Here is a 12,660-nt window from a genome sequence, read left to right as displayed (position 1 = left end):
CTATTAAGAAAGGTGTCCTCTGTTCTGGGATATTCAGTCAGAGGAGCTGCATTGAAAGGTCTCACAAGTTGGTGGATGTTCTGGTATCGGCAGCCCCTGCAAGAGTGATTCTGCTGATTAGCAAAGCCATTATGGAGGCAGTTAAGGCATCCTGGCAGACACACTCCTCCTTGCCTCCTGAAGCAAAATAAGCTGAGAGAGGAGGTATTATATCCCTCTAAGGGATATGAACAATTGTTTTCTCATCCTGCCCCAGGCTCCTTTGTAGTGGCAGCTACTAATGAGCAAGAGAGACAAAGACATGAAGCATCAACACCAAAAAGCAAAGATTCTCATCTTTGTGCAGATCATAGACTCGTAGAAGATTAGGGTTGGAAAAGACCTCAGGAGGTCATCTAGTCCAACCCCCTACTCTAAGCAAGACCAGCCCCAACTAAATCATCCCAGCCAGGGCTTTGTCAAACTGGGCCTGAAAAACCGCTAAGGATGGAGATTCCACCACCTCCCTAGGTAACCCATTCCAGTGCTTCACAACCTCCTAGTGAAATATAGTTTTTTCCTAATATCTAACCTAGACCTCCCCCACTGCATCTTGAGACCATTGCTCCAGATAACACAAAGCTGGCGGGGAGGGAGATGCAAACACTTTGGAGGCTAAAGCTAAAATTTAGAGCAGAGATGGGCAAACTACGGCCCATGGGTCACATCCGGACCGCAGGACTGTCCTGCCTGGCCCCTGAGCTCCCGCCTGGGGAGGCTAGCCCCAGCCCATCCCCTGCTCTTTCTCCTCCCTCCCAGCTATGCCACCACATGGCCAGCACGGCTTGTGCCCGACCACCTCCCAGGCTTTCCAATAAGCCAGTCCTGCCACTCTGAGTGGCATGGTAAGGGGGCGGGGAGCGGTGGGAGGAGGGGGTTGGATAAGGGGCAGGAGGTCCCGGGGGGGCAGTCAGGGAGTGGTTGGATGGGGTGCAGGTTCTGGGGGGGGGGCCGGCCGGCCAGGGGACGAGAAGCTGGGGGGGTTAAATAGGGGGTGAGGTCCCAGGGGGGCGGTTAGGGGCAGGGGGTCCCAGGCGGTCAGGGGACAAGGAGCGGGGGGGTTGGATAGCGGGTGGCGTCCTGGAGAGGGCGGTCAGGGGACAAGGAGCGGAGGGGGTTGGATAGCGGGTGGGGTCCTGGGAGAGGGCGGTCAGGGGGCAGGAAGTGGGAGGGGTGGATAGGGGGCGGGGGCAGGCTGTTTCAGGAGGCACAGCCTTCCCTACCTGGCCCTCCATACCATTTCACAACCCCAGTGTGGCCCTCGGGCCAAAACGTTTGCCCACTCCTGATTCAGAGGGATCTTCATAAGTTGGAGAACTGGGCTATAGACAACAAAATGAAATTCAACAAAGATAAAAGTAAGGTGCTACACTTAGGGAAGAAAAATCAAATGCACAAATACAGAATGGGGGATAACTGTTCATCTTCAGCCATGTCCCTTCACATTCAGGTGGACTTTTGGAGGACCATGTTTCATTGCTGCAGACTATGCAACAACATCGACCCACTCTTTGCCTCCAAATCTTCTGTCCTTGATTTATTTTATTTTATTTTTTGAGAGAGAGAGAGAGAAAGATTACAAGAAAGGACTTGCAGGTAACAGTTTCTGCTGTCTTCCTCTCAGCTAGTGTAGAACCAGCCAGCTGTGCTGTTCACCTGCACAAGCACCATTGCTTAAGGCAGTCATGATACTAGGACTCCCAGTATGGCCTTCCTGGAACATGGACTCTCAACCTAATTCCCTAAGCTCTTTTTAAAAAACAAACAAAACCTTTTTAACCTCTCTGAAGTGTTGTTTTCCCTTGTATATCATCTCCATAATTACTTTTACCTCATTTTTTTGGGTCATCCAACTGGAATTGTCCATAGAAGAGCCTTGTCTCTAAGTCTTCCTGGACATTTGTTCTCAGTCTGTTTCCTAATTTGTATCCACACGGAACTATTCCTTTTACATAATTTGAAGGAAATTCTTTATTTTTAATTTTTTTTAAACCAGCACGTCCAACAGAAAAGTTGGTTCACAAATTGGAGTACAGACCTGTAAATTATCTGGATAGAACAGTCTTGGGAAAAATTAAATGTCCTTCTGTTCTTTGTGGTGGACATAAAATAGAAGAACGCTCCAAATGCCTCTCTCTAATAACAAATAACCCTTGCAATTATGTTAGCATACCTCTTCCAATGATAGAATCCTAATTTAAAATGTTTTAACAGAGGAAGCACATAGGTTGAGTATTGTATTTTGTCCACTTGCCTTTTAATAAAATTATAAAGGAAAAAAGTAATTATACTGGCCAGAACTTACACAAAAGTATTTTTAGTTTTGGACCTTCCACTTGGTCAAACTCAGAAAGATTGGATTGCTCTAATTAATTACTAATTAATAACTATAGACCAGTGAACCCTAGATTTTACTATATTAATCTATGTCAAAGACTACTTTAGGAGAAAAATCTGGCTCTGCAGTTCCAGAAGAGGCAGCTGCTCTTCTTCTATTTCCCACTTTTATTGGAGGATTTGGATGATTTGGAATTTATCCAGTCAACCAGGCTTTTGTTGTTTGTTTCTCAGTTTTGCTTTTTGTTAGTGACATGTGTGTACTTGTATTGTGTACAGTTGTTTAAAATTAAATTTTACAAGAACTCATAGAATCATAGAATATCAGATTTGGAGGGGACCTCAGGAGGTCATCTAGTCCAACCCCTTGCTCAAAGCAGGACGAATCCCCAACTAAATCATCCCAGCCAGGGCTTTGTCAAGCCTGACCTTGAAAACCTCTAAGGAAGGAGATGCCATCACCTCCCTAGGTAACCCATTCCAGTGCTTCACCACCCTCCTAGTGAAATTTTTTTTTCCTAATATCCAACCTAAACCTCCCCCACTGCAACCTGAGACCATTACTCCTTGTTCTGTCATCTGCTACCACTGAGAACAGTCTAGATCCATCCTCTTTGGAACCCCCTTTCAGGTAGTTGAAAGCAGCTATCAAATCCCCCCTCATTCTTCTCTTCTGCAGACTAAACAATCCCAGTTCCCTCAACCTCTCCTCAGAAGTCATGTGCTCCAACCCCCTAATAATTTTTGTTGCCCTCTGCTGGACGCTTTCCAATTTTTCCACATTCTTCTTGTAGTGTGGGGCCCAAAACTGGACACAGTACTCCAGATGAGGCCTCACCATTGTTGACTAGAGGGGAACAATCACGTCCCTCGATCTGCTGGCAATGCCCCTACTTATATAGCCCAAAATGCCATTAGCCTTCTTGGCAACAAGGGCACACTGTTGACTCATATCCAGCTTCTCATCCATTGTAACCCCTAGGTCCTTTTCTGCAGAACTGCTGCCTACCCATTCGGACCCTAGTCTGTAGCAGTGCATGGGAGTGAGGAGTGTTGAAAGATTCTTCTAAATATAAGGAACAGCACATAAGAAAGCTGGATATAATGGGAGGATACCTAAGGAGGGAGGCTAGAAGTATTGTTGTTTGTTGGTTTGGTTCATGAAAAAGCACTCACATGGCTTACATAATAAAATCTGAAGATAGGTATTTTTTTCCAAAGAAGACAAAAGTCAGCCCTGAATGTTTATATGGGGGAGAGTTTGAAAGTTTAGTCTTCCCACAATGTTTTAGATCTGTAAGTTTAGTTTTCCCACTGTCTTCCCACTGTTTTAGTGTAGGAAGCCCTTGTAGAACAGGTTTTATTTTGGAGCTCTTGTATACAACTCAAATGGCTGCCTTCTTTACAAAAATGCAATTATGCAGAGTATTTACAGTCATTTATTTCTGAGGTTGCATAGATGCTAAGCTTGGCTTTTGATATACTTGACTTAACCACTTTCCAGCTATGGCTGGAGTGGTTTTAGTGCTGGGAAAATTATTCTTTGAAGGCAGTGATTGAATACTTACATCTTTCATGAATTTTAATTACAGTATTTTAAAATCACTTGAGTTGCATATAACTCATAAGATTTGAAGCTTGAAATTGCAAAAAATGCATTAATATTGTGTGGGATGTATACTGTTGAATTTAAACCTATATTTAAATAACCAGTCTAGTTAAAAACACACCATTCCTCTATGTTAATATACCATTAAAGAATCCAACCTCAGAAGTGATGTAATCAGCTATTTTTTCAGTGTATTTAGAAGTTTAATTTGGATACCTTCCATATTTCCTTCGATCAGTACTCCATACATATTAGTTTGTTTGCTACATTACCTATATGTCCTGTCTTGCACAGCTCTGAAAAATTTCTGTTGCTGGCGGGAGGGAGCCTGGAGATCAGTGATATCACAGAAGATGATGCTGGGACATATGCCTGCATTGTGTATAATGGGAATGAGACAATTGAAGCTCAAGCAGATCTTACAGTTCAAGGTATGTAGAATGTTTAGTTTTGAGAAAGAACTGATCTCCACGTATGTATATATTCAGGGGTTTGTTCTTACACGTTCATTGATTTCAAAAGGGATTCAGATTTTTGTTCTTTCTACAATAAAACCAAAACCAACAACCTGAGTTGGTTTCCTAGAAATGTCACATGATTATACTCATGCTGTTTTTGTACTCTTTGTATTGTTAATGATTTCATAAACACTCTAATGAGGAATTAAATTTTTATACATACATATTAACCACATTGAAGACAGTTGCACACATCAGATGAGTACGACAATATTACAAGTTTGGCACCATAAACTTTCCTAAAGGGAACAGTCTCTAGGTTATTAGGACTGCAAGATGACCTGCCTTTATAATTACCTTCTAGGTCTTACCTGAAAAGGACACTGTCACAGGTATTTTTCATAATCTGTAAAGATGTTACTGTCTTAGAGTAACCCACTGGAAAAATATAAAACTGAAATCAGTTTATTCACCTCATTTCCTCTTCTGTTGTGTGCATACCATTTACGTGTAAGGTTGCTCCTGAATGCTATTTTTTTTAATAGAAATAACATCGAGACATATATTTAAAGACACTGTTTCAGTTATGTAAACTTTGCAAAGAAGTATACAAATAAGGTAAGTTCTCTAGAGGGCACAGAAAGTTAGGTGAAATGTTGGCACCTCTTAATCCTTGCCATGCCCCGCGAGGGATCTCAGGTATGAATTTTTAATTGGAACTTTGTTCTACTACAAGATATAGAAATGCCCCCGAATGCCTGATTGGTGCATATATGATGCATCTTGTCATAGAGCATGACTGATTGGTTTACAGTGGGTTGCACAGTAATGACGGCTGCTTTTATAAAAATAATTTTTAAAAAAACCCACAACGTTGTTTTGCAGAGATTGCATTTCATTATGTTTTAATGGTAGAATTAGCCAATCTTATAATAGTAACTATGTCATAATTTTAGAGCTCTTCATGTTTCATAATAAATGGAGAACAGTAGTCCTGTTTTAAGGGCCAATTCCTTTCTATAGATAACATTTGTCTCTAATAGGATTACCTTTTATTAGTTTGTCCTCCTAAGAAAGGAAAGTGACTCTGCAACAGAGTGTTTTGCCTTACAAAATAAAACAAAGCTAATTCTGCATAGTTGGAATCTGGACTAATAACTTTTTTCCCTTTAGGAAATCAATAAATTTACAATTCATTTTACTGTTTGCAGGTGCTAAGATTTTTTATCCCATTCATTAGTGCTGACATAATTAAGACTGGAAATAGACACAAGTACACTTTAAATTGTCTAGAAGGAGGGAAATACTGAAGCTGAAACTAAATATACATATACACAAAACCAAGCACACAGATTCAGTATACTGTTTAGGAAATCCAGAGTAATAAACACAACTTCCTGTGACAGAAGTGTCCCTCAAAATGTATATTAATTGAACTCTGTCTTAAATTATCATAAAGTAGCAAGGTGAGTGAGGTAATATCTTTTATTGGACCAACTTCTGTTGGTGAAAGTTCCAAGCTTTTGAGCTACACAGTACGCTTCTTCTATTTCATGGAAGTCGCTCTCTTCAGATGAGGTCATTTACATGTGGAGAGGTGCCTTCCAGGCTACTTCGAACCTTCTATGCTGGTTCAGGTTCCCTCTATTCAGATTAGTGCAGTCATGTATTTATGGTAGTTAAAATCTAGTTCAGGGTTCAAGGCATACTTATCTATGGTTGTTAGGAATCTTTAGGAGTCTCAGCTGAACCACCAGCAAGTCCCAGAGTCTGATATTACCAAAAAATCTTTGTATGCTGTCTCCATTTGCTGGCAGGGTGGAACTATACCCAAGTGTGTTGTCCTGGCATAGCAGATCTGGAGAAGGAAAATGAACAGATGGGAAAAATTTCCTATTGGCTAGTGGTCTATTTTTAACCACTGAGTTTATATAGATATATTTTTAAAAAACAACAACAAACGCAACCAAGCAAGCCATGATATACTGTTAAATGGTTCAGAAAGTCACCTTTCAAGAGTGACTACTGTGCTTACCTCTGGGATATTGGGTTATAAAATACAGCTTAAAAGCCTCCTCACAAAATTTACATAATTTGTGAAATACTAGGTCACGGGATATCAGATTTCATATTGTCTATTTCCCCCCTGTAATCTTAATGTTAAATTAACAAAGGAAAATTGCTCACCTGAAGATTGTTACCGGAGAATATTCTTTATGGGATTGCATATTAAGAAGGTGCAAGAATTTGGCTGCCTACTGGTTGGAGGGAGTATTCTACTGGGAGCAAATTACCTGTGCTCAATCTGCACTAGTTGCTTGTTAGTTTCTAGATGGAATAAAAGATATTGGTAATGACCTGTGAAGTCCTAACTGGTCTGGGAACTTCCTGTCTGAGAGCATGCCTCTTGCCTCATAAAATGCTGTTATGGTAGTTATCAGGCACTTTCGGTGGAGCCTGCTTGGTTTAAAAGTAAAGGGGTTTGTTGAGAAATTATTCTTTTTGAGAGCTGCTTCACTTTGGAATTACTTCCACTTGGATCCAAAATAATGAGAATCTGTTGACCTTCAGAGTATGCTGCAAGTGCCATCTATTGATCTTGGCTCCAGGGCAGGGAGAAGAAACTTGGGGAGACTGGTGTGCCTTTTTTCTGTGTATTTATATGCAGGTTGATACATATCTGTGCAAGGTGGGGTTATGTAAGACCCTGTGTGTTTTGTGTGTTTAGATGGTTAAGAAGCTGATTATGTATTTTACAGAATCAAAAAGGGGACTCAAACTTTTTTATGTAGAAGTGGAAATAAAATCAAAGCTGTGAGACAAACTAAAGAAAGCAAAGAAATTAAAAGTTAAGATTGACGCTGCATCCTTAACTTGTCCCATTGTGTCTGGCCATTTGGGTATTAAAAGGATCTGAGATCAGTGTTAATTTGTGACACTGAAACAATCAAGCATAATCAGACAGATCTACAATGATGTTGGCTTTACTTCTGGCTTTCATTTGTTTGGTTGTGACAAAACTTTAATATTTTTTTGAAAGTTAGTCCTTTTATGTCAATCAGTTGTTATAGAATTAGCAACAAGAACATCTGACTTCTAGTATCAAGGCATTAGAGAAAAATTATTTTTCTTCAAGTGATGGTCCCTATATGGATTCCAAACATGGGTGCACTTGCGTGCCATGTGCTGGAGCCAAAAGGTTTTCATAGCAGTGCCCGTTGACCCTCAGATGCGCCATGCGTCTCCCTTGTGCTTGCAGCTGAGGCTATAATAGGCTGTGTGGGTTGATGCTGCTCCAGTTCCCTCTTACCACCACATGGCTGGAGTCGGAACCCCTTTGTCCCTCCATGCTCTTGTTTCTGCTAAAGGAGTGATTTTTCTAGTGCCTTTCTGTATATAATTATCTGAATAGATGTTCCTAGTGTTCATTCAGTAAGTTCAGTTAGAATAGGTTTCCCTCCAGTTTGGAGGTTGACATTCTTTGTCCAACAGCAGTGCAAACAACAGTTTTGATGTGTTGGTCAGGAACTGTTCCTACTCCTTCCTGCAGTACCCCATTCATCTTTAGGGGGCATCTTTCTCCATTCGCCCACAATTGGGGCAAGATCGCCATGGACAATTGAGTACTGGAGATCATCCATCATGGGTACTCCATAGAGTTCCCCCCTTATTGCCCACTCTGGTCCCTCCATGGGGACTCCTCTCATCAATCCCTCCTGCAATAGGAAGCTGGTGCTCTTCTCCTCAATGGTGTCATAGAGCCTGTCCTGCTTCACTACTGGGATGGGGGCTTTTACTCCCCATACTTCCTCATCCCAAAGAAGGTCAGGGCACTGCAACCCATTCTGGACCTTTGAGTACTCAACAGATTTATCCAGAAATCCAAGTTCCACACGGTGACGTTAGCATTGATTATTCCCTCCTTCTCCCATGGAGCCTGGTTTGCCGCTCTTGACATGAAGGATGCCTATTTCCAAGTTCCTCCAGTTCACTACTAATTCCAAGTCCTCCTCTTCAGTATCGTGACAGCTCCCCATGTCTTCACCAAAGTCTTTGTCATTGTCACCACCCACATACAACTCGTCTGCTTCTCCATGTTTCCTTACCTGGATGACTGGCTCTTCATGGTGCTCTCCCAACGAGTCTTAATCACTGCCATGATAGATCCTTGCTCACCTTTTTGGGCATTTGTATCAGTGAGGAGAAGTTGGTCCTCATACCTAACCAGCAAAAAGAAAACGAGTACTTGTGGCACCTTAGAGACTAACCAATTTATTTGAGCATAAGCTTTCGTGAGCTACAGCTCACTTCATCAGACTAACATGGCTGTTACTCTGATACCTAACCAGGTCATCCACTTTATCGGCACCTGATTGGATTCCGTCACTGCACGAGCCTTCCTCCCGGCAGATTGCTTCGCCATGCTCACTTCTACAATTGCGCACTTATGCCGCAACCCCCGCACCACCATCTGCCACTGTCTCTTCCTCCATGGACGTATGGTGGCCTGCACCTCTCTCATGCCCCACGCTTGCCTCCACATGTGTTGCCGTCAGCTGTGACTCCTCTCCATCTACAGACCACACAGAGATCATATAGGCCAGAATCCTCCTTTCCTGGATGGTCCTGGCCTCCTTCATGTGGTGGGCCAACCTTTCCAAGGGTGTACGCCCTTTACACCTCCTTACCCCACAAGCCACCATCACTTGGACCACCACACAGCCCAAGGGGTCTGGACACCATGGGAAGCCAGGCTGCATATGAACGTCCTGGAGTTGAGAGCAGTCCATTTCATGTGCCGAACCTTCCTTCCCCTCATTTGGTCCCACCACATTCAGCTGCTCTCCAACAACATTGCAGCAATGGTTTATATCAACAAGCAAGTTGGCTCCTACTCTCCTTCCCTCTTTACAAAATCCATCTGATTGTGGAACTGGTGCCTCAAACACCACGTTACACTCCAGGCCCATGTATTTCCCAGGCACCCAGAACTCACTGGCAGACACACTCAGCAGGTCTTTCCACATGAACCACAAGTGGAAACTGCACAACACCATTCTCCTTTACCTCTTCCGCAGGTGGGGCACCCCTCCCCCCCTTTTGGGAACCCTTTGCAACCAGTGAGAACCACAAACTGCCCCTTTATTGCTCCAGAGGGACCATGGGACACAACTCTCAGGGGGATGCCTTACTCCCCCCACCCCCGAAGGGGCGATCTGCTCTATGCCTTTTCCCCCCTTCCCCTCCTCCCACAAGTCCTCCATAAGATTTGCAGAGACTGAACTATGGTGATACTGACAGCCCCATTCTACCCCTGTCAGTATTGGTTCACAGACTTCCACCTCTCTGCTCACACTCTGATCTTCCTCTGTGCCAGCCCGGATCTCCTCACACAAGACCAGGTCCAGCTTTGACATCCCAATCCTGGTTCTGTCCACCTCACAGCTTGGTTTTTGGCTGTCACTCAGGAATAGCCATGAAAGTACTCTTCTTGGTGGCCGTTACCTTGGTGCAACAAGTCAGCGAACTGGTGGCCGTGATGGCTGACCCCCCCGTTACATGATCTTCCACAGAGATAAAATTTCCTTGCGCCTGCATCTGAAATTCCTACCAAAGGTGGTGTCAGAATTCCACCTGAATCAGTGCATTCGCCTCTTGGCCTTGTATCCCAAACTCCACACCTCTCACCCTGACAGGGCTTTCCATTCCCTCAACCTCCACTGTGCAGTTGCCTTCTACCTCCAACGCACGCGTGCCTTTCGGATTTCTCTGAGATGCTTTATCACCATTGTCAACCGATGCAAGAGGCTTGCCCTCTCCTCGCAGAGGATCTCCAGCTGGATTTCTGGATTCACCTATGACATTCTGTACCTCAAAGAAACACCTTGGAACCCACATATTCACCACTACTATATTATTTTTTCTATGTTTTGTACAAAGTATGCCTTGTGAGATATCATTTAAGAAGTCTTAATCTATTGAACATTAATATCCTGTTGAATTGTACATAATATCATTGTTTCCAAAGTTATGAAGTTTTCCTAAGAGTGTGTAACTGAAATATGTTGAGTTTTGGAAACACCCACAGCCAGGCTTTCAGTGGCAACAAAGGAGCAACTAACACTAACTAGGCAGGCATCGCTGGCCCATCAAGAAGAATCCACTCTCCCAGAGACGACTTAGAGAGGGTATGTACGCAGTGGGGTTCTGCCTGATCCCCATGTCACAGCAAGGACCTTTCTAGCAGCTGGAACAAAGTATAAAAAAGGGACAGTGACATCATCACTTGACCTCTCTCCTCCCCCATCTCTACACCTAGAAGATTGTCTGGAAGACAAAGATGTTGAACTGTGGAGACTGGTCCCCAGTTTGGGAAAGGGAATTCAGCCTGTGTATTGAGAACTGTGAGCTGCCTGTAACATGTATTAGGATGAGAGACTGCTTGATTCAAATCCTGCTTAGTTTGTAGATTTTAGCTGTGAATTTATTTTTTTTTCTTTTGTAACCAACTTTGATCTCTATGCCTGCTACTTATAATCACTTAAAATCTGCCTTTCTCTAGTTAATAAATCTGTTTTATATTTTACCTAAAACAGTGTGTTTTTTGTTGAAGTGCTTTGGGAATCTCAGCTCAGATTACAAACCCTGGTTCATGTCCACTTTCCTTTGACAAAGTGGTGAACTAATTAAGCACTTGCACTGTAAGACAGTGTATATTTCTGGGGTGCAAGGCTGGAGGCTGTGGTGATTGGCTGGTGCCTCTCTCTGTATGATTCATGAGTGACTTAGAGAGCATTCATACAATTTCGCTGTCTATGAGTCTCCACATACTGATGGCTGAGTGATCACAGCACCTGGAGGGGTTTTGTTGTTTGTCATTGTCATAGCACTGAGACAGCCATCCCAGGTTGGAGACTTAAGGGGGCACAGCAGTCCCACAGTTCCAGGTTGTACCCTGGAGATCCCATCATAGCATCCATGAATGTTACACCTCTGTTGCTGTCACAGCATGCACTATACGAGCACTTACGGTCACATCCGCATGCCTCAAACACATACCATGGCAGAATATCTCTCATGCCGCCACATGGCGTTCCATTCCGACCTTCACAGTTCATTACACCATTGCACTGGTGACAGCAATGGTCGCAGCCGTGAACCACGCTGTACTCCAGACAGTGCTCCCTCACAAGTCCTCGCACTCACCTGCTCACTACTCACACCCATGTTTGGAATCCATATAGGGTCTATCACTCGAAGAAGAAGAGTTGTTTACTTACCTGTAACTGGAGGTTCTTCAAGATGTATGGACCCTATTTGGATTCCAACATTCACCTTCCATCACCTCTGCTGTGGACTGGACTTCTCAGTGGTAAGAGGGATACTGAAGTGGTGTCAGCCCGCATGGCTTATTATAGCCTTGGCTGCAAGCATGAGGGGTATATACAGTGTTCATGCAGGTCAGCGAGCACTGCTACAAAAACCTTCCGGCTCTATCATATGGCACACATGCACACCCACTTTTGGAATCCAAATAGGGACCACGCATCTCAAAGGAGCTCGTTACAAGTAAGTAACCTCCTCTTATGCACAAGAAATCCTATGCTGTTGGCATGTTTGTCCTCTCCACTGTACCTGGCCTTATTCTGTTAATACCTGTCCAAAGTTCTTCCATATGACCTCAGAGATTCCTAGGAGGTGCCAGGTGTATTGTTCCATTTTGTACTTGAGTTGTTTCAACCTCCCTATTTGTCTCAATGTCCTTACATTCCATGTGGTTATGGTGATGTTATTTCTTCCACAGATCCTCTTTGTTGAGGTCGCACCAGTAGTATACTTTTCGCATCTGCCTTGGTGGGAGACGTATGGCACAGTCATTATTAACCCAGGCTGCGATCAATCCAGTATGGACATCGTTGCCTTGCTCCTCATATGGTGTGTCTTGGACAAATTTCTAACCTGGCGGAGCCCATCCCTCTCCAGGCAGCCCCCTTTTAGTTGTCTCTTATGACATTCAGGAGGCGCAATGGGCCTATTCTGTCCCTGGACCCACAGGGGAAAGGCGTAGGTTTTTTGGTGCATAAAGATATCAAGAATTCAGTATTAGGATGGCGCCCAATGTCCAGCAGGCTTATTTCCATCTGTCTAAAGGCAGTACTATTTAATATCACAGTGGTACAAGTCTACGTCTCTACAACAGACTATGATGATGAGCAA

The 12,660-nt window shown here is 43.5% G+C and overlaps 1 protein-coding gene across 1 annotated transcript in view; it reads left to right on the top strand.

Moving 5' to 3' along the window:
- Positions 1–12,660, top strand: part of NEO1 (neogenin 1) — a 503,941-nt gene that overhangs the window by 291,021 nt on the left and 200,260 nt on the right. Inside the window, exon 5 of the mRNA XM_077827907.1 lies at positions 4,280–4,416. Coding sequence (XP_077684033.1) covers positions 4,280–4,416 — 137 coding nt within the window. The remainder of the gene's footprint in view (positions 1–4,279; positions 4,417–12,660) is intronic.

This window comes from Eretmochelys imbricata, chromosome 10 (genome assembly GCF_965152235.1).
Source record: "Eretmochelys imbricata isolate rEreImb1 chromosome 10, rEreImb1.hap1, whole genome shotgun sequence".
Lineage (NCBI taxonomy): Eukaryota > Metazoa > Chordata > Testudines > Cheloniidae > Eretmochelys > Eretmochelys imbricata.
This window is presented reverse-complemented; position numbering and strand designations above follow the sequence as displayed.